Source organism: Amphibalanus amphitrite, unplaced genomic scaffold (genome assembly GCF_019059575.1).
Source record: "Amphibalanus amphitrite isolate SeventyFive unplaced genomic scaffold, NRLGWU_Aamphi_draft 000194F_arrow, whole genome shotgun sequence".
Taxonomy (NCBI): Eukaryota; Metazoa; Arthropoda; class Thecostraca; order Balanomorpha; family Balanidae; genus Amphibalanus; species Amphibalanus amphitrite.
This window is the reverse complement of record NW_024881689.1, coordinates 504216-525949: the sequence shown is the minus strand read 5'-3', so window position 1 is coordinate 525949 and position 21734 is coordinate 504216. Positions and strand designations below refer to the sequence as shown.

Genomic DNA, 21734 nt, shown 5'->3' with positions numbered 1-21734 from the left:
CAGCGATCAAAACGTCCAAATAACATCCAAAACCGACCCCTTAGGGATGATTCAGAGCATCCAAGAGCGAAACATCCAAAACTGCAACATCCAGGACCACAGCATCCAAAATCGTATCATCCAAATTGGCAGCAACCAAGGACGAGGAATTGCAGCATCCAAGAGTGAAACATCCAAGGGTGCAGCATCCAAAACCGTATCATCCAAAAAACATTTTTGGCACCGCAGCATCCAAGACCGTATCATCCAAAATAGTGACATCTGTTGTACAAGCTGTACACTATTAGTTCAATGGCTGTCCGATAGGTGGTGGCACGTACGGTTCATAAGTGACGGAATTGTATGACATCACTGAGTCTCTATACAGTGGCATCCCTATAATGACCTTACATCCTCAAGACGGAGGTGCGTAGCTGCTGGTAGCGACATCGCTGCGATACCACTACAAACCTGACAGATGACATGAAGAAGCATTGCAGCGTATCCAAGCGCGGCACGTATGTAGGTAGGCTGAGCCGCTGAAGTGTCGATAATGGAGACCGATACCGAAAGTGGGATTATTAATTGCCCTTTGTTTTCACACCAGAAGTGCCTAATAAGTCGTGAAGTGTCCACTATCCCCGTAACCAAGCCTCCGCAAAGATCTTCAGCTCACCGTCAGATCGCGCTTATCATCGTCAGCTCCTCCCGTTCCTTCACAGTTAACCTTTTTCCTGTCCTGTGTGATATATATTCCATGTTCCAGAGGGCAAAAAATATAAAAATAGCCGTTTATACCAGGGGTGCGGAGCCGGAGCCGGAGCAGCCGGAGCCGGCATATTTTGCCCAGAGCCGGAGCCGGAGCCGTAAAACAATATAGCCCGGAGCCGGAACCGGAGCCGGAGCCGTCAAAAAAGGGGGTGACTCCGGCTCTTTTTTTTAAGAAGAAAAAATTATTGACCTAGTTCGGTTTGACAGTACAAGGCCATGTGGTATTCACTATTCAAATTAGCCTTGTTATGCAAATACAGAGGCAACGTGTACCAATCCAATTTCAATCGCCCTTTCTCTTCCACCCGTAGGTATTTAATTAATCGCACAGGGGATGTACGTACCTACTGAGAAGGAGCCGGAGCCGCCGGAACCGGACCATTTTACTTGGAGCCGGAGCCGGAGCCGGACCATCTGAAATTTCCACGGCTCCGCATCCCTGGTTTATACGAAAAAAGTTTTAGGTAACAGATTTTGACTTAAGGGAGCCACGACATTACTTTTACCAGCAACGTGTTCCCCTCGTCGAGTCGCGTCGAATGAAATTCGGACTTCTAAGGTCATTTGGAAAATTTGACCTCGGGTCAGGGCATGGCCTGACCGGAAAGGGTCATGCTGCATATCAGTTGATCCGTATCGCCGAGTTGAACACATCTGACATGTTTTTACCGCTCTAGCACGTCTGTCGTCTCTTATATCAATTCAAAAGAAATAGTTTAAAAAAACTGCTGGTGACCCTTCATGACCTGAGATAACCTCAGGGTCACACAAAGGGGTAACGGGTGCAATATTCGGGTGTGTCATGTTTTCCAATAAACCGATGTTTGAGAGTGTTTATAGATAGCATGGGCGTCGAAAGCGGGGGGACGGGGGACGCCCCCCCCCCCCGCCGGCAGTCGATGAATCCGGGGGGGACGTCCCCTAAAAAAAAATCGGCCATAAAGGATTTCAACAGTGACTATTTGCAACGGTCATTCAATATGGAGTCATGTAAACAGAAATAAACCATTTTCAAAAGAATACCTACTGATGCTGGTCAGTTCGACGGTAGGTACAACTGAGAACTCAGACACTTCAGCGGCTCAGCTACAGCCCACCGCTAAAGTAATGTAGGGTTTTACCAATCTCAACGGTTGGCTTTGACTGGCGATTGTTTAATGCGGAGTGATCGAAAAGAAGATGTCAATAGCTAAAGTTGCAGCTGCAAGGGTGACGATACATATACCTAAGCTACATTCAAAGTTTCATTGTAGTCTGGCTAATCGTTCCTAAGCTTCATAAGCAGAACATACTCATGACCGAAACCCCACATTACTTCTGCTGTGGACTGTACACCCACCAAAGGCTGAAGTTCGGTCCTCTGGGTGGGGTGACAGCTGCATAAGCCACACATTCGAATATTCACAATACTCAAGCAATTCTAAACGGCCATCCTCCCGTGCTAGGCAAAACGACAGCCGAAGGGACTCACCAGTTCACCATGACTTTAGAGTACCTGATGCTGGTGTGAGAGGTCAGAGGACCTCGCCACGGTCTGGGATTTTTTATTGGGTTAGGACTTTTCGGTCTGACGAGACCATTTCAGAGCCGGAAGGAGATGGGAATTAGGGGGAGGGCGAAGGGGGACATTTGGTCTGGGCGAGCACCTTGATGAGTCGACGAGGCTGAGCCCGTCCAGAGGGGCAGGCCGACCAGCACCCCAAGCACACACCAGTCACCGCACCCGGTTACGGTCGTGCTCTTATCGGGGGTTCCCGCATGGGATAAAGTTGCCCGTCCAGCCCGGAACAAGGAGTTGAGGCGTGGAGGAGAGGGATTTGACTGTCCTGAGGATAGAAATGACGGAACGGTGTGTGGTATGAGAGGGTCCAGGAGGTTTGAATACACAGTGTGGGCCTATATTGGTCTGACCTCTTTACTGATACAACCACCGTCCACCAGTCACAACGGTCAACAGAACCTACAGCTCTTATCCCACCTGCCCACGATCGGCTAAAACGGTTTCATAAATTTCGACTAACCAGTTAAGAGCAATGAGCATGACTTCAAGCCAGAGAATGTCGACTCTGACTTCGGAGTCTAAGTACAAACGACTTCGGTGACTCCAGCCAGGGGCCCGGGAACGATTTTCAAGTTGGGGGGGCGAGCCTAAAATGCCTGACATGATGCATATGAAGCAGTGGCGTAGTTAGGGTTCTAAGGGGACACGTACCCCCACCTGGTGGGATCTCATAGACGCTGGTGTGCAGCCCCCACCCATCGGGTTGAAAGGGACCCTCGGGTCCGAGAGGACCTGCGGTGCCATTTGACCGCTGAGGGTTAACGATGGCCATATCTCGACTCAGAATGGCCCCATAGGTCTCGTTAGAGCACCTTATGGGCCCTAAATAACCACACTAAAATCTCAACATGGGCCCCACGCCGGCTTCTGAGGGAATCTTGCAGATTTTAAGGGCCCCTCGGTGGTCTCCAAAGGCCCGTTACTGGCCTCTGAGAGTTCTTACCGGCCTATGAGGGGCCACTTCTAGGGACATTTCCCGCCTGTGATGGTCACACACTTATTTTTCCGAGGGTCCCATAACGGCAACTGTGGGGGTCCTCATCGGCGCCTATGAGGGCCCACACCGGTGTCTCTGAGCGTTTCACACCCCCAACTCTGAGTGCCTATACCAGTGCCTTTTAAAGCCCTATATCGGCGGCTCTGAGGACCCAACAGTCAACACCTGCGCATCTAAAGGCCACCCACTGGAAACTTTTGAGGGCCCCACACCGGTGACTCTGAGCCCTGAGGGCCCCACCGGCGTCTGACAGTACTATGCCGGTCTCTAAGGACCCCACAAGACTGTGCCGGTCACTGAGAACCCCCTGTTGGTTTGTAGAGGGTTCGCGTCAGCAGCTCAAAAGACCCCACATCCGTCTGCAACGGCTCCACACCAGCGTCTATGAGATCCCAGAGCAACGCCTGTAAGGACCCTCACCGGCACCTCTGAGAGAATCACACTAGCACCTCTGTGCGCCCGAACCGGCACCTGCATGGCGGCCCATACCAATGCCTCCAAAGGCCCCTTACCGGCGGCTCTGAGGGCCCTATACGCCGGTGATTCTGAGGGTGCTACCGATAACCAAATGCATCAGACAAGCCCTTAGTGTCGCTGAGCTTTAACCCGCGCCCTGCTGGGGGGGGGGGGGTGTTTGAACACCCCCCCTTGTGGTTTTTCGCGAATATCTCAAAAACGGCGGCGCGGAGCGCCGCCGTTTTTGGTACACCTTATCATACATCAATTCTACACATTTTGTGAAAATTTTAGACCAAGGTCATTCAAGGTCAGGTCACCAGGTCACTTGAAGTGACCTCACCTCATAAAAAGTTTCAATGTCTGTCATAGCTACACCGAGTGACCGATCGCTTTGAAACTTTCAGCGATTGCTAAGAGCAATAGCATGTACAAAATGTATATCTCAGAATTTTGATATCGATGACCTAAGGTCAGGTCAATTTTGCGACCTCCCCATTATAAGTCAATGGGAGAAAATTGAAATGCGCCTCCTTTGGACGAAAGACATTATAAACACTCCCAAACACTGAATTACAAGTGGTTTAGACACACTGAACATGAAAATGGTGTCCGTGACCCCTGTTTATGCCCTGAGGTCATCTTAGGTCACGAATGGTATCTAACAGCTTTTCGCAAATAACTTTTGATAGAGGCATGCTAGAGCGATGAAAACGCCTTAGATGTGTTCAGCTCGACGATACGGATCGACTGATATGCAACATGACCCTTTCCGGTCAGGTCATGACCTTGACCTGAGGTCAAATTTTCAAGTTGACCTTTCAAGGTCAAGTTATAGTTCATTCGATGCGTCTTGACGAGAGGAACACGATGCCGGTAAAAGTAAGCTCGTACAATGCTTGGGTCAAAAGTTATTGCAGAAAAACTGTTTCCGAAAAAATCGGCTATTTTTGCAGTTTTTGCCCCCTGCAGGCAAAACCGTTGACGTTAGGTCAAATCTGAGAGAATTACTCAGAAAGGGCGTTAATAGGGCTATCGAATGCGGTTTTCCGCGGCGCTGTAGCTCTATTGGTTCCCGAGTTATGCGTTGGCTTCTTGGAAATTTTCGACATTCGACCTGGAAATCGGCGAAATTTTGCCTTCAATGACCTCTGGTGACCTGACCTTTGACCTGACCAAAAAATTGACCGAAGTGATTTCCTCATTATTTTTGACGCTCTTTCGAACGCCGCCTTCCGCGTATCGCTACGTGGCCCAGGAGCCGAGTTAGAAGGGGGGGGGTGTTCAAACACCCCCCCCCCCCCAGCAGGGCGTGGAAATCCAGGACCCCCAGCCGGGCGCGGGTTAATCCCATAGATACCGGCCTTCCGAGGGCGCCACGTCAGTGCACTCATTGCCCCACACCCCTCCCTCACACCCGGAGCGGATAAACTGTGTTATACCTATATTATAGCAACGATTTTACCACCGTTGTACGTTATATATTTCTAAAGTTTTCTCAAAATGGTCTAGTATAAAATCTGGCCAGCCAAACTCATGGCCAAGGCCAGGCGCAAACCAAAGCGGGATGACAATAGCAGATGTTGTGAAATCGATACGTATCAGCAGAAACCATTCAGATGGCTAGGAAAATGCCGTGTGATGATGTTTAGATGGAAAACAAGAAGGAAAGAAGTCCGGAAAAGGGAAAAAAGATCCTTTCACGCTGCCTCAATGTTGAGGGGGCGCCGCCCCCTCGGCTCTCAAGTTGGGGGGGCAAGCGCCCCCGCTGCCCCCCCTGTTCCCGGGTCTATGACTCCAGCTCCGACTCTGGCCAGAGCTGTCAAGTCAAGCTGACGAGCTGTCAAGCTCCGGCTCCGATCCCGCAGTCCTGCACTTGCACTACACAAAATTACAAACTTCTAGGAAATAAGTTATACGGTTAAAGGACCACATTTTTTTAGAGGGCTATTTGACTTTGTGACCAGACCTTAGTTAAGTGTTAAGGAGCGGACCTTAGTTAAGGAGCGGGTTGGATGCCATGCCACATTTCGAGTCGGGAGACGTCACTGCAGACTTCGAAACTCCAAAATGACTTTATTAAAGGAAAAGGGCCACCTTTAACATGGGGATTGAAACTGAGATAGCCATCTTGTAGCCCATGTCCGAAAACCTATCTGTCTACCTCCTTACGGCCGATTTCGGCCTCCATTCGTAGTTATCGGCAATTTTAAAAGAAAATACGCCAGGAATGCGTCCTTATCCCAGGAATGCGTTCTTATCCGACAATACAGCCACCCGCGGCGAGGCTTTGGTTTTTTACCAATCAGCTCCAACCAGCTCAGCTTTAACCAATCAGCTTATCTGACACAATCCGACGAGTCTGTCTTCTGAACGCTGATTGGCTTGAGTGTGACGTCATCGCTATGCCATCATACAGTAGGTGCCGTAGAGAGTATCAACATAGTACCAATATGTTAAATAGTTTTAAATACTTTTTCGCGAATTGTGCACTTCTGGCACCAGTTTTAAAAAGAAAATGAAAAATGATAATGTCAAAATGAAAAACAACGATATCTTCATATTTCACGAAGGTGGCCCTTTTCCTTTAAGCGGATTGATAAACTATGGATATCTATGGAGAAAATCCGGGAACAGCTCAAGCCAGTAGCGGCGGCACACCTTCAATTAAGGGGGGGGGGGGTGGGCACTGCCGACTTTAGGTCCCATTCTTTCCATGCGTCGCCTATAGGGCTCATGTTAAAATGCCAAAATCAAAAGGGGACACGGTGCCCCGGTGCCCTCCCCGTTCCGCCGCCTATGGCTCAAGCGGCCACAATAAGCGGCTGGATTTATTATTCGAGGATTTATTAAGCAGATTCCACTGTACAGCATTAAAAAATAAGTCCACTGCAGGCCTGCGTTGCTAATGGGTAGGTTCATCGAATAGTGACTATTTGCTTAGTTTTGATATGGCCCGAGTTTTGATATGGCCGTGAGGAAAACATTGGGTTCTAATACCGCCCGGTCGGTATTAGAACTGCCCTACCGGCCGATTACCTACTGACCGGCCCGAATTTATGCAGGCCGGCCTTACGGTCATTATTGATACGGGCCGGGCAGCATTAATACGGGCCGAGTTTTCAAACGGACCGTAACGTTAAACATACCAAGTGTTTAGTGTTCTACAAAAAGCAAGACTGTAGAGCTTTTGCGTGTAGATCTTTTGCGCTGATGTTGATATTTTATTATACAGAATAATTATATTTTTAAAAACACTTTGGATTATGGGGCTGCGGATTCCGGCGAGGGGGGGGGAGGCAGGGCATGTGCAATTGCAGACGTTGAAAATCCCAAGGTGTGCAAACTGCAAACACTAATTTTTGCACATCCACATTTCATTGCGGGCTCATGCGGGCTAATAAGGGCTCTCACAGGCGCTTGCTTGTCTCAGCCCGATGCTCGAGGGCCCCAGCCCGAGCCTGATGGCCCCGCACCGGAACTTTAAGTCCTAAACAGGTACAGTCCACAGCAGAAGTTATGTGTGGTTTCAGTCATGGGTATGTTCTGCTTCTGAAGCCTAGGAACGATTAGCCAGACTGCAACGAGACTTTAAATGTAGCTTACATGTATCTTCACCCTTGCAGCTACAACTTTGTCTATTGACGTCTTCTTTTCAATCAGTCCGCATTTAAAAATCGTCGGTCAAAGCCATCCGTTGAGATTGGTAAAACCACACATTAGGTACTTTAGCGGTGGGCTGTACGTGCGGGTGTTATCTTGCAGGTTATCTCAGGGCCCCATGGGCCAGTATCGAAAGGCTCTCGCGGGCTCTTAACCCGCGAGTTGCTGGGGGGGGGGGGCGTTAAACGCCCCCACTTTTTTCGCCGGGCCATAGCATAAAAACGGCGCACCGCAGGCGCGCCAAATTTTGGGTACCTGTAGGGAATTAATTGAAGATTATTGTGACAAAGTTTTAAAAAAATCGGTCGGAAACTTTTTGAGATATCGAGGTTTTAGTGACGTCATGATTTCTGAGTTTTCGACCAAAAACGGCATATGTTCAAAAAATCATATAAAATCACAGAATAGACATACAGACATGCCGTAAACGCCATTAGACTGCCAATACCATGATCAATCAAATGGCTATCTTCGATTATTGATTATCGTTCCGCATTTTCCATAATCTTGAACTGAATCTTGGCAATTTTTCGTGACTACTTCACGACCATGATACATGAATTTCTTAAATTGAACTTTTTGAGCCAAACACGTACACATATGATAAAATGAATGTCACCATCGTGTTCTACGCCCCAAATTACCTATAAAACATGTGTCACAGGCTGCGAATATCAGTTTTGATTTTCGGGGATATGTGCCTACCCGGTTGACCTGACCTTGACCCTGACCTATGCTTGACTGACCCCTACATGGAGCTGACACTCTTGCAGGCCTTATAAGATGGATTGTGCACCGTTTTCACAGAGTTTATGGCGATAGGCGCCCATTGCGAAGTCCTGAAGTCCATGCTACTGAAAGCCCGATTTCAGGTGTTTGACCTGACCTTGACCCGACCCGTGACCTCAAAATTCAACTTTAAAGTACTCATCTGAAGCGTCTCGTCGCGCTCTTTCGTTTGCCGCCTCGTGCGTTTCGCTGCGCCTATTGGTTCTCGAGTTATCGGCTGGGGGCGTTTAACGCCCCCCCCCCCCCAGCAAACGGTGGGTGGCGAAATACCCCAGCAACTGCCGGGTTAAGGGCCACAGCCCCCTTAGGTCTCTTGGGGCCGAAGTCTGAGGGCCCCGCACCGGTACCTAAAAGCCCAGTTATCCCAGCTGGCCCCGCCAGTTTCTAAGGGCCCTCACCGGCTCTGGAGTGGTGAGGATGACCCGGATACCATTTACTGAAATGGATAGGTCATCTGAGGTCAAATATGGTAAAAAGTAGTTTTTCCACGATATAATGGTGCTTAAAACTAGTAAATAGTGTGGTACCAAACTGTCATGACATGTCGATCGCTAGGTGCAAAAAGACCTGCTTGGGTCAAGACAAGACCTGACCTTGACGTGGGTCGAATAGTGAAAGTGACCTACCGACTACCGAGGTCTATCAAATACATATTTTGAACCATCTCGACGGAAAAAGGATGGTACAAATTTTATGTCTAACGAGTTCAAAACGATTAAGCTAAAACGGTCGGAGCTTGGGCGGGGAAGCTACCCCGCCTGCCCCCCCCCCATCCCCGTGGCGACGATAGTGATTGAAGCCCAGAGGCTTTGCCTGTAACCGTACTAAGTTGAATTATCGGGCTGCAAATGTAGGTACAGGTAATCGGTCGGCTGCCATTAACCCGCGCTGGGGGTGGGGAGGGGGGGACTACAGAGAACTCCCCTCGCTTTTCTGCAACATCTTCTAAACGACTGGGCGTATCCATGCACACGAAACTTGCAGAACCTACTACCTTGAACCTTCGGCTCCATCACTTTGACACCTCGTGTTCCAATGAAAATGTATTCGCTTCTCATAGGTCAACCGGAAATAACGTCAGAGTGACGTCATGTTCGGCCAATTTCGATGCAAAACATTCAGCTACGGTAATCGCTCCCAAGAGCTTAGTTTCTTAACTAAATCATTTTTCTTAGATGAGAGAACTCAGAATACATAGGGATCTGTAGGGTAAGGTGCCTAATTAGCGACCCCCGGGACTATCCCACCTTCTAAAATGTTGTTAAAACCAGTTAAATTGTGCCCGACTTTATAGATTGGATGACCAGGAACACGGTTCTGGCATTTATTTTTCATTTAACATCTTAGGCTTCCCATATTCCAAACACAAACTTTCAAATATGTGACGTCACAGCCCAAAATTACCTCCTTCCCCAGGCCACATTACTGTCATAAAGCTGATTCTTTTTACTCTGTAGGCACCACAACAAAGTTCAGACCAAGTTTTAAGCGATTTTTCAACGAACAAACCCATTTAAATCAGAATGACTAAACGAGGCGACGTCACACTAACGGTCGCTCCATGTTGAAGCTAGGGCCTTGTACAAGGCCCATTTTCAAATAAAGGGAACGAATTTCTTCAACACCAAGAGGCCGCGGGGGTTGCAACCTAGATAGATAGTGGTTTCTGAACCTCGCCGCAAACTTGGCTATCTCAACTCAAACCCCATGTTTAAGGTGGGATAGTCCCTTTAATTTGAACCGTCATTGCTCACGCTCTATGGGTGCCACTGTATTACTGGCTTGATCTTCGAAGAGATCGTACATTTTGCTATTAAAATCCATTCATTTTCTGCACCAATATCCACTAATTTATTTGCACCGAGCATTTTGGCAAACCATTGCAAAAACGTTAATAGGGAACTCGTCCCGATTAGCGACCACGGTGAGGGTCGCTAATAAGTCTATGGGTTTTCCCATAATAAAAATCGCAAAAAATGCGACGCCTGCAAATTTGCAATATGGTTCCAAACAGGCAACTTACACGCAAAGCACTCAATCATTGGAACAGGAGCGTTTGTCCAACACCTTTATGAAGGTGAAAACTGATCACGTGATGCACCAAAGGCAAAAATAAGGCGAAAACCCCTATATATCGCGGGCTATCTCGCATGATATTCGAGGCCCGCCCTGGATTCGGCATCGGCACCCCTGCAGTCGGTTACGACAGTTGGTATAACCCGCCACACATCGCAAACTTCAGCAACACCTCATTTTAATTTCTGTCTGTTTCCTTTCTTTCTCTTCTTGAGGCTTGAGCTATTTGCGACCGTGTTGGGCGCAAATAGGAAATATGGGTTGCGACACATTTTTGACTACCATGCAGTGCACAGTAACAAGATTCACTACGGGAAAACGGCAATCAATTGGAAAAGGATTGTCGATTTAGAATAAAAAAGGTGCATTATCTTAATGTGCATCGCTTTTCATCAGATAGGGTCCAAATGCACACGTTTTGGATAAGAAACTGGCCATTTTTATCGCAACTCCCCTAAAACGTTCCACCAGAAGCACCAGCAACCGGAAAAGAATTTAGTTTGATAACCAAAGTATGGCAGACCTTTTGACATTGTTTTTACCCCGATTTATCTTCCCAGCTTTTCTGTAGGGAGGTATGTCGCAAATAGGAAAGGGTCGCTAATTAGGCACCTTACCCTACAGTGGGGGAAGCCGGGGGAAGCCCGGCATAATAAGCTCTTTTTTATTTTTATGACATACCTTGCGTGATGTATAAAATGTTGATACCCTGTTAGCTTGATAAGTTAACTGGCCGTGTTGTCCCAAATACGGTTGCCTGGCCGTGTTGTTTATGTTTTTTTTTTTAGATTTCACCTCTGTCGATCGTCCCCCCCCCCCCCCAGTCAAAAATCCGTGTCGACGCCCCTGCCTGCAGCCTCAACGAATAACTTCTAGTAAAGTTATCCATCAAACCAAATACCATCGACCTCCTAACCTTTCGGTAATGCCACCAGGCGCCAACAGCTAACAGCTCTGTCCGCAATTCATTGCTTTGTTAAAGGGACCCTCCCACCTTCAAAAAAGTTTATGAATTGGCATGAAAGTGATGTCGCTCGGTTCAGAAAGAGCGAAGACGAATATCTACCAAATTTCACCGAAAAATATTCACCCGTGGTGAAGATATTAGACTTTAACTTTTGTTTACTTTTTAGGGATCTCCGCTGTTTCTAGCGACTTTATTTTAGAAGTGCGGCGTTTGCGGCAGATGCTGCGCGCAAATAGCATATACCACCGCGTGCTACAAAACGTTTTAGTCAAACATTTAAAAATCGTTAGATATCTGCGCTGACGTCACACATTCAGAGGGGTATTCCTAAGCATTAGCCCCTCTGAATCAAAATGCTGCAATTTTGAAATTCAATATTTCCGATTTAAGGCATTTCTCGATGTTGTGAGTGCCGAAACCGGTAATTGTGAGCCAGGGACCCCATTTTGGCTATCTCAACTCAAATCTAATGTTAAGGTGGGAGGGTCCCTTTAAGTGCATCTGTACCGGCCGAGCAACGCGTTGCCACGCGGCGCGCAGCCGGCGCCGAGTGCAGCTGCACCTAGCGAACGAAGAGCTAGCACGCGGCGCACCGATTTGGCGCGCTTTTGGTTCCCGCGCTTTCTTGCTATTTGGCGGGAGACAGAGTGGCGGCGGCGGCGGCGGCGGCGGGAGCACAGAGCAGCCACCGGCAGTCGGCTCTGGTTGTTAATAAATATAAGCGGGATCCACTGTATAATACCTAGTGGCGTCATATTACCTAGTGACGTCACATCGTGAAGATGTGCCGCTAAACACGACGCATTCGCCACCTGTCAAGCGAGCCTAAAACTAATAGTTTATAACAAATATGCCAGGTGGCGCTTCTGAGTCTCTTGAGTGGATCCATCTTTTCTGTATTGTTTCGGATGATACGATTCTGGATGTTGCATGCTTGGATGTTTCGCTCTTGGATGAACCGTCTTTGGATGATACGATTCTCAGATATTCTCGTGCTGCCATTTTGGATAATACGGTTTTGGATTCTGCATCCTTGGATGTTTCGCTCTTGGATGCTCTGAATGCTCCCAAAAGGGCCGATTTTGGATGTTATTTGGAGGTTTTGATCACTGGATGCTGCGGTTTTGGTTGTTGCGTATTTTGGATGCTGCGCTCTTGGATGCTTTAATAGCCCCCCGGTATATAGGGCCTTGGTCCCCTCCGAGCCTATTGATATTGATATGCACATGCACAGTGTATATAAGCTATATGATAAGTCCCCTCCCAGTGGCAAATTTATACATTGCAGTTTAAGTTTGCAGTTGGTTTGGTTTGGATTGTTTATTATAGGTATCTTGGGTTTGCAGTGTGGGAAATTTGTAGGCAAGACTTGTCAACGATGAGTGACGTTGCTATCGAGACCTGCTCTCTGCTTTTGATAGTGAAGGAGGAGGTGAAAGAAGAGGTAGGTGCAAATTGTAGGTGTTTTTTATTTGAATAGCGTAAAAATCTCTTCTTGTACGGCGGTAACATTGAAAATACATTTAAGTTGGTCTCCTTTTTGTTATCCGTTACGATAGGCTAACAATATATTATATTTTTGATAGAAGATACTTACCTACAGAATTGTTGGAGCAAACGTCATGAAGGTTCTCCACCGAAGAGATGTTACACCCGGAGATGCTTCTTTCTAATCCAGCCAAACCAAATCAAACCTTATCTAACCTGGGGGCTGTTCACGGGCCCTGTGTGCAGTCGGACCGCACACAGCCTTCAAGCTCCACCCACTGTGTCCCTACCGCCTACGTCAGCCTTCCATCACCGCACACAGTGACCGTTGTGGCCGGTCGGGACGGGCCACAGCGGACCGTCCACCTCACGCAGCCCTGACGTCAGAACCGCCTACCCATCCCCTACCCCCACGCCTGCTGGACGCACCGCACACACCGCACGCAGCAGTGTGTGCGCCCATGAACACCCCTCCGACCTAACCTTACCTACAACCCACAGCCCACAAACCAACGACCTACCCTATAAACCTGCAAACCTACAACCTAAACCTACACTGCCTCTTTGGTTGGAAAACCTTCATGTGATGTGTGCTTTAGGTACCATAATGCCAAAGATTCTAGATATTTATATAAGGTTGAACAGTGTGGCGGCATGCTTTGTAATTTGTTTATTTGTATTGTGCTGCTTAATTTTAATTTTTTTTTATTTCTATCATCCATCTAGGAGTTGTCAGCATCAGAAGATACAGAAGGTGCAGCAGCAGCAGACAAACGCCAGATGCCTCAGGAACCGCAAGAGAGGTGGGTTGCAGCAAGGCTGACTGGGTAAATGTCAAGATAAAGTCAGGATAACTTATTAAGGATAAGTTTTCATATTCTTATTTTATTTGACATCCTCTGCCAACTTCTCTCTGCCAGATTAACTCTCTGCCAGCTTCTTTAGTGTCTGTCACCAGCGTCCATCAGTTCAAGGCTGGGCTGGATGAACATTGGAGAAGCCTGAAGTATGACATTCCATACCCATAAGAGCCCAGTCTGTCCTAGTCCTAGAGCTTGATGAGAACGGGATCACCAGGCCAAGTGGCCTCCCGATCACTGTGAAGGTTAGGTAAGGTATCCTAAATCTAAAAATGATAGCTACTGACATGTCTCGCAAATACAAGAAAAACAATTGAACCTGACCTAACCTTACCTACTTACCTACAACCTACTGCCCTGGGCGCACAAGACACGACACATGTACCATAGGGCGCAGGGGAGTATCTTATCTTACTTTACCTTACCTTCGTGGTGATTGGGATTGAAAAGGCCACTTGACCTGGGGATCCCGCTCTCATCAAGCTCATATCGGGATACAGGCTAGGCTCTCAGGGATAGGGGGTGTCGTACATGATGACACCCCAATGCTTGTCCTGCTGGGCCTTGAACTGGTTGATGGACTGTGCCATGACCACTGCACTCGGTAGGGAGTTCCAGTCGTTGATGACCCTGAAGCTGAACGCGTTTCTGCGCACGAGTTTGGTGGCCCTCGGGTTCTCGAGCTTCCACTCGTGGCCCCTGCCTGGTTCGAGCTGAGTTGCTCCGGGTCAAGAAGCTTTCTGGCGATATGGCCAACCCTCCGAGCAGCAGCTGATATAGGGTCGCCATGTCGCCTCTGCGCCTCCGGTAGTAGAGTGATGGTAGTCCCAGTCGACGGAGTCTTTCAGGGTACGGAAGGTGCTTGATCTCTGCGACCATTCTTGTTGCACGACGTTGCACGACGTTGCACGCGTTCAAGCCTCTTCTGGTCCTCTTTCCCAAAAGGTCCCCAGATTGTGTTCCCATACTCTAGGAGGGGCCGAACCATGGTCTTGTAGAGAAGCGGCAGCGTGTGTTCGTCAATGTTGGCGAATGAGCGTCTCACGACGGCCAGAATCTGTGAGGCTTTAGCGACGGCTGACGCGGTCTGCTTGTGAAAACTGAGTTGGTTGTCGATTTCGATGCCGAGGTCTTTCTCCTCTTCAGCGTTCTGGATCAGGATGCCGTTCAAATAGTACGAATGCTCCGGGTTCCGTTGGCCGAGGTGCATCGCCTTGCATTTTTGGGCATTGAAAGGGAGCAGCCACTTCTCAGATCAGCGGACGAGCGCATCAATGTTAGCTTGGAGGTCATTGCTGCTACCCAGGACGCGGCGGTATAGTTTCGTGTCGTCGGCCAACAGTTTGACCGAACCAGTGACCTTCGAGGGAAGATCGTTGACAAATATCGTGAACAGTACAGGTCCGAGAACCGATCCCTGTGGAATACCACTGGTCACAGGGACCCATGAGGACTTGCATCCATGGACCACAACACTCTGTCGGCGATCGATCAGAAAGGCTTCGATCCAGTTGAGAAGCGGACCCCGGACGCCGTATGCAAACAGCTTGTGGATCAAACGTTGGTGCGGCACAGAGTCGAACGCCTTGGCGAAGTCCAGGTAGATGATGTCGATGTTGTCTCCGTTTTCGATGGCGGTGCTCCAGTCCTCGATTGCTTCCATCAGTTGTGTCGTACATGACCTCTTTGGAAGAAAGCCGTGCTGGGCGCTGGCGAGCAGACCGTTTTCGCGGAAATATTGGAGAAGACCGTCTCGGACAATTGATTCGAGGACTTTGACAGGGATGGCAGTAAAAGTGATTGGACGATAGCTCGAGGGGCGTTGGCGGTCTCCCTTCTTGAAGATCGGGGTGATCTCGCCTGTCTTCCAGTCCGAGGGAAGCGACCCAGTGTCCAAAGACTTGCGGAACAGTATGCTCAGTGGGGAGGAGAGGGCCAGTGCTGACTCGCGAAGGGTTCGGGGATGTATCGCGTCAGGCTCCGGCGCGCTGGTTGTCTTGAGGGATAGCAGCTTTCCTTCCACTTTCTGAGGAGATACTTCAACATCATCGAGGAAGGGGCCTTGCCAATCAAGGTCCATATCTGGTGCCTCAGTATCTTCATGGGTAAAGATGCTGCTGAAGTACTTGCCCAGCGTGTCAGCCTTGTCTTTGTCACATGATGTCAGGTCTCCCCGTTCGTCTAGCAGGTTGTCAACTCTGCTCCTGGTGCGAAGCCTCGTGTTGGCATACCTCCAAAAGGCCTTTGGGTTCTATTTCAGATTGCCAGCCAGCTTGGACTCGTATTCCTTGCGTAGAGTTCTGGTGAGCTTCCAAAGTTCATTTTTGCAGCGTGTGAACCTGGCGTAGTCGATGGGGTCAAGCGTGTATCGGTATGTAGACCAGAGCGACTTCTTTTTCTTCCTCAGTTGCATGGCTCTGCGGTTCATGTAGATGTTTTTCTTATGACGCGATCTCCTCTTCCTGGAGCTTTCGGTCAGGGCCTCCGAGAGCCGCGCTTTGAACGTCTGGTATGCCTCATCCAGGTTCATGCTGTGCATGTCGGACCAGTTTTGTTCACCTAGGGCGGTGGAAAGGTGTTCGTAGTCAGTTATGGTGTGATACTCGGGGAGTGAGGCGGCAGCTTCAGTGTAGCAGGAGAGAGTAAACCGAATGACCACATGGTCACTGTTTCCTAGCGGAGATTGGTACTGTATGTCTTTCACCATGCCCTCCTCGTTGGTAAAGATCAGGTCCAGCACTGACGGTGTCTCGCCCGATCGGTATCGAGTCGGGCGCTTGACGTGCTGGGAGAGAAGACAGTCATGTACCATATCTAAGAAACAGATGATTTTCCTAGATGAACCTCGGTTACCTTCAGGTTTATTGCCGTGTAAATGCATACGCCTCTAGTTCCACTCTGGCCTAGGTTTGGGGTGGATAGATCGAAACTGGGATGCATTACATAACCTGGGATATTTAATAGTGCAGGGGCAATGGGGTTTCTCTGGGCTTTGGGAATTGCCTCAGAGATGACGATAACGTCAGGCTCATCATCGCAAATCAGCAGGCACAGTTCATCTCGTTTGTTAATAAACTGGTCAGCATTTGTGGGTAAAGAGGGGTTGGGTGATTTAGTCACAAACCATTTGCTGGGTGGGCTTCTGAGCTAGGTGCTGGGATTTGCAAAGGTGTGCCACCATTGCCGTCCACTGCACCAGATCTCTGCACTGTGCCACTAGCCTCGTGGCTGGCAGATGCCATGCCAACAGCTGGAGGCACGGCAGTTGTCTGGGCAGGTACAGGCGCGCCAGGGGCGGTGTTTTCAGCCTGACGAGTTTGAGAAGGCACAGTGGTGCCACCAGGGTTCCTGCTTGTGCTAGAAGCATCGTTACTTGTTTCCTGATTGAGGCAGATTATCTTTCCCAATTCCCCCCTTGATTCTCAGGTTGTCCTCACCGGATCTCCGTCTGGAAGCCAGCTCTTCCCTCAGCTTCCTGTTTGCCTCTCGTTCCTGTTGGGTCAGGTCAGGGGTGATGTAAATTGTAAATGCTGCCGTGCTGTGCAGAGTGGCGCAGTTGGGGAGCACCTTTCAGCACGTCCTGCCTACAAGCTGGGTTGTCCAGGGTGACAATAAGAAGTCTTGCTTTCCCAGGGCCCAATCTTACCAATGCCGTAAATAGAATTTGGCAGCACTGGCCGGAGTTTAAGGCACTGATATCAAAGATATCGTTTTTATTTACATCCAGCTAATCTTGTCCAATGATTTTGATAGCGTGAATGATTATGAATGTTGCCTGAACGAATGAAAAAGTGAATGTGGAATAGTTCTGAATGTTACCAAATGCCGTGAATGCGCATTCACGGCATTTGGTAAGATTGGGCCCAGGAATGGCCTTTCCAACTCGGAATGACTTTGATGGTGTGATGTTTATTTTCATCAACTCCCTGATCATGGTTGTGACTGCAGACTGGTCATTTGTTGATCTCTCGTGCAGAGTGCCCTCTCCTTGATCGGGTAGGTTATGTATGACAATGTTGGCCTTCCTCCTTTCCTTGCCCAGGTGGTTTTCAAGAACTCTAGACAGCTCAGCAGTGGTAGAAGTAGTTGTTCTCTGTTCATTTTGGTTTGGTTTAGGTAGCTGCGCAAGCTGGGTTTTTACTACATGAGCGACCTCTGAGCATGTGCTCTTTACTGCCTCAGCGTATGATGCCTTGTGTTGCTGAGCAGTTAGTTCAAGCATCTGTGATTGTTTTGACGACTGCGCCTCAAGGGATTTCACTGATTTGTCTATGGGGGATACATGGTCTCGAACCATTTGCTTTTGGGTCTTGACTGAGTCGGCCAAGAGCTCATCATTTTTCTTCACTGCCTCCTCTAGTTGTTGAAGCTTTTTTCTATGGATTCCGATGACAAGGGATCTTTCCCTTTTTTGCTTTTGAGGTCCGATTTGCACTTCACGCACAGCCATGCGAGACTCTGGAATCTATCCAGTGCTCTAACTGCTGCTTCGGATGTCCCTTGGCAGCCCGGATGAAACCACCCATGACATCTGTCACAACAAATTCCGGGTTCCCCATCTTTCACTGGATTACCATATACCTTACCGGGTCCCCCCGGGCAGATAGCCTCGGCACTGCTTGTATCGCTCGAGGAGCCGGAGAGTGAGCCCAAGGATTCCTGCCCAAACGCTCTGTACACACTTTGGTCAAGTTTACCAGGCTGATTTTGTTTCGTAGTAGACTTATCCATACCTGTGCCGAAAATTCCAGTTCCACTAGCGTCGTCGGCCTCGCCGACGCCGTTGCCGCCACTGTTTTCTTTGCGACCGCCACGAACGCCACAGTCACCACGATCGCCGCGGACATTATCGTTGGCCGTTGGTTTTCCGACGCCGCGATCAGCTGACGCCGCCGTTTGGTTTCGGCGGGAAAGCGGAGGCGACCGATCCAGAGGCATGTTTCGAAATTTCACTCGATTGTCTTGTCGGAGTTAATCTTCAGACGTCCAGGCATCTTCTTACCAGCTCTGAAAGATATGACAACTCTCAGGCTGAATGCCTCCCTGATTAATGTCACCATCTTCTCGAAGGACTCTGCATTATGTTTTGTTCGCTCCTCAAACTTTCACTCGATGATTCTTTCATGTTGTGGACCACCACGTTCAGTTCTCTTTTCTCCTTTTCCTGATGATAATCAAATATTACTGACAGATCCTGTGTAGCCTTGGCTGTGACTTTGGAGCTACTGCTCGTAGGAAGGGATGCTATCTGAGCACTGACCTTGCTAGGAACCTCATCACAAGATCCCTTGACCATATCAGCGTACGTGGCCTTCTGCTGATGGATTTCCTTGATGGAGCTCTTAACGAGCCTCCCGTTTTCCACAGATGCTCTCTCCTGGTCTTGCAGGCATTGCTCTACAGTCCGCATGTGCACAGTGACCAGACAAAGCTAGCAAACTTGTCAACTTTGGCCTCAAGAGCCTGCAGTTTAAGTGTGTTTCCTGCGTCTTTACGCTTCGGAACAGCCTTGCACTCAGGGCACAGCCAGCTCAGGACAGGGTGCCCCTGTTCGATGGCTCGAAGAGCATCTTTGGAGATAGCCTGGCAGTCCGAATGATACCATGCCAAACAGCCGTCGCATCTCGCCATCCAACACTGGATCTCCACAGTCCACATGCTTCTTTGCCTGGACCACCCTGGCAAAAGAAGGTTTCACTTCCACTACTACCAGTGTCACTAGATGACCTGAACATGGACGCGGAACATCGTCCCTAGGGTTTGATTGCGTTGTCATCAAGCTTACGTGACCCTCTACGGTTTTCTGGTCTCCTGTCCGGTCTTCCTCGCTTTTTTTCTTCAAAATCCCGCTTTTAACACGACCCGGCGGGCGCTTATCGCAAGGTTTCGTTCTTTCCAAGGTCGGAGTAGTCGGGTCTTGGTCAGCTGATCACCCGAGCTCGCGTTCGCTTCTGGCGCATCTTTTTCATGCTTGATTTGCTGTTCCTGTTATTTTCCTGTTTGCTTTACTGTTCCTGTTATTTCCCTGTTTCTAACGAGTCATAACTGGAGATCTTGCAATTGGCATTGATTACAGTTGCAGTTTTGTCCTTGCTTCGAAGTGTAGAGTAGATTTCGATGTAGGTACTCAGAAGACAGGGAGATCGGTAAGAAGGAATCAGCTGACGAACGATGGCGGGACCGGCAGCTCGAGACGAGACACGTCCCACCGGGCCGACAGCACGCGACGTTAAAACCGTTATTGTTTGTTTTCCGGTGGTTTAAATCAATGAACACATTGTTGGAACCCATCAATAGAAAAATGCTGCTCGTCTTAAATACTTTCATGAATCTATTTTGACAGTTTGACATAAGGCATAGCCGGGCATTCTTAATGACACATTAAAAATGTTAGCTGGACTATAAACTTAACAGTACATAATCGTAACTATTGAAAGTACGATGCTCCACAGTTCCAGCTTGATCTCTGCTTCAAGTGATATGTTGTGTTTCACAGGTGTAGGGATGCTGTTAACATCAAGCCTGAGCTGCCATCCCAGATCGGTGATAGCCGGGAGATCATAGTCAAGGCTGAAGGTAAGTGGCTTCCTATTTGGTCCAATATTGGATACAATACTTTCAACTGCCAATTAAGACTACCGTACTGTAGGATGTTGTGTGTACTGCATGTATAGTCCACCCGTGCTCTGCTGGGGAGGGGGGGGGGGGATATCCCTTGCTGTTTTAGCTCACCCCTTCATGCATCTTTTTTTGCCCATGTTGTGAAAATTTCAGACCAAGGTCCCTGAATGTCCAGGTAACGTCAAGTGACCTCACCTCAGAAAATGTTTCAGTACCTGCCATAGCTACATTTATTGACAGATTGCTTGGAAATTTTTTGTCAATGGATAAGAGCAACGCTTTATATAAATTGCGGGTCCTGGAATTATGCACAAAACCAACTTCCTGATCCTTCACACACAAACCCACACCTTTCGACACAGTTGCAACTTGCAATTGTTGCAAGCTGTTGCAAATGTCTAATTACCGATTTCTTGTAACATGGTAATAGTTATTTAATGTCTACCAGAAAAAAAAACACGTTTGTAGTATTATATGACCAGTCATGTTGATCTTAGTGCTCTGCAAACTTGATAAAGAACAGACAATCAAGAGTATGGTAATCTGTTTCATCCCAGGGTGTTATACGACTTCCCTTGCTTTGCCAGAAGTAAATGGCTTCTTTTGGTCGAGGAAAGCTTACTTACACAGGGCGCGGGTGTGGGAGAGGTGTACCACACGCCATCATTTAGTGGCCGCGAGTCCCGCGCTCAGCTGTTTGCCGAAGCAGCTGAAAGCTGATTGGCTGTTAGTATGATCCAGGCTGATTGTGTTCATGTCCACGTGTCTCTAAAGTCTAAGGTGGTGTTCGGAACACACCGACTTCAGTTCAGTTGAAGTTTTACTGACAAACATCCAAACAGTGGGCATGTTCGCTGGCAACCTTTTGACGTCAACCTCTTGACATCTGATTCTAGGAGCTTTTGATATTTACCATAGTCATTTCACAGAACCTATAGGTACTTTATTTGTGTGGTCACCACCAACCACGCGCCAGGCAGATGAGCATTCCAGACCACGACTCAGTTAATATGACACATGTGTTTATCCGGTAGATGACGACTGGGACGCCAAGTGGAGGGTGGATGTACCCGACCGGGACCCGCTGGAGCTGGGGCCCGACACCAAGGTGAGTGTCTTTAACCTGTTACGATAGTTTTCTTGTCAACGTTGTCATCGATGCACTATCTGAATTTAGTTAAGGATGTGTTTTAGAAAGTCTGTATCTTTTAATTTTTGTCCGATTTTGCATGTTGGATAAAGATAAAAACTTAGCCGATAGGAAAGCGTAGACGATAGACGGGACTGTTAAAAGTGGGTTTTACCTCTTCAAATGCTGTGCAAGCATGTAACACACCATGAGCACCAAGATGCCTTAAAAGGACCGCTTGATGCCATGCCAACGACCTAAATGGTTTCTCAGGATTGGGTTACAAGTTTTTTTTCGCCATCATCAATCCGAGAAATCGCTCGAACGTTATCTTACTCTTATTCCTTTGACCATTTTCACCATTTGTGTGTTTCGAT

At 48.4% G+C, this 21734-nt stretch overlaps 1 protein-coding gene across 2 annotated transcripts in view; it reads left to right on the top strand.

The window, feature by feature from the left end:
- The first annotated feature begins 12444 nt into the window (after nt 1–12444).
- LOC122384618 (zinc finger protein 2-like) overlaps nt 12445–21734 on the top strand; it is a 44139-nt gene continuing 34849 nt past the window's right edge. For both annotated transcript variants that reach the window (XM_043372206.1, XM_043372205.1), the window contains exons 1-4: nt 12445–12703; nt 13474–13550; nt 20104–20183; nt 21263–21336. In XM_043372206.1, the coding sequence (XP_043228141.1) occupies nt 12638–12703; nt 13474–13550; nt 20104–20183; nt 21263–21336 (297 nt within the window). In that variant the 5' untranslated portion in view covers nt 12445–12637. The remainder of the gene's footprint in view (nt 12704–13473; nt 13551–20103; nt 20184–21262; nt 21337–21734) is intronic.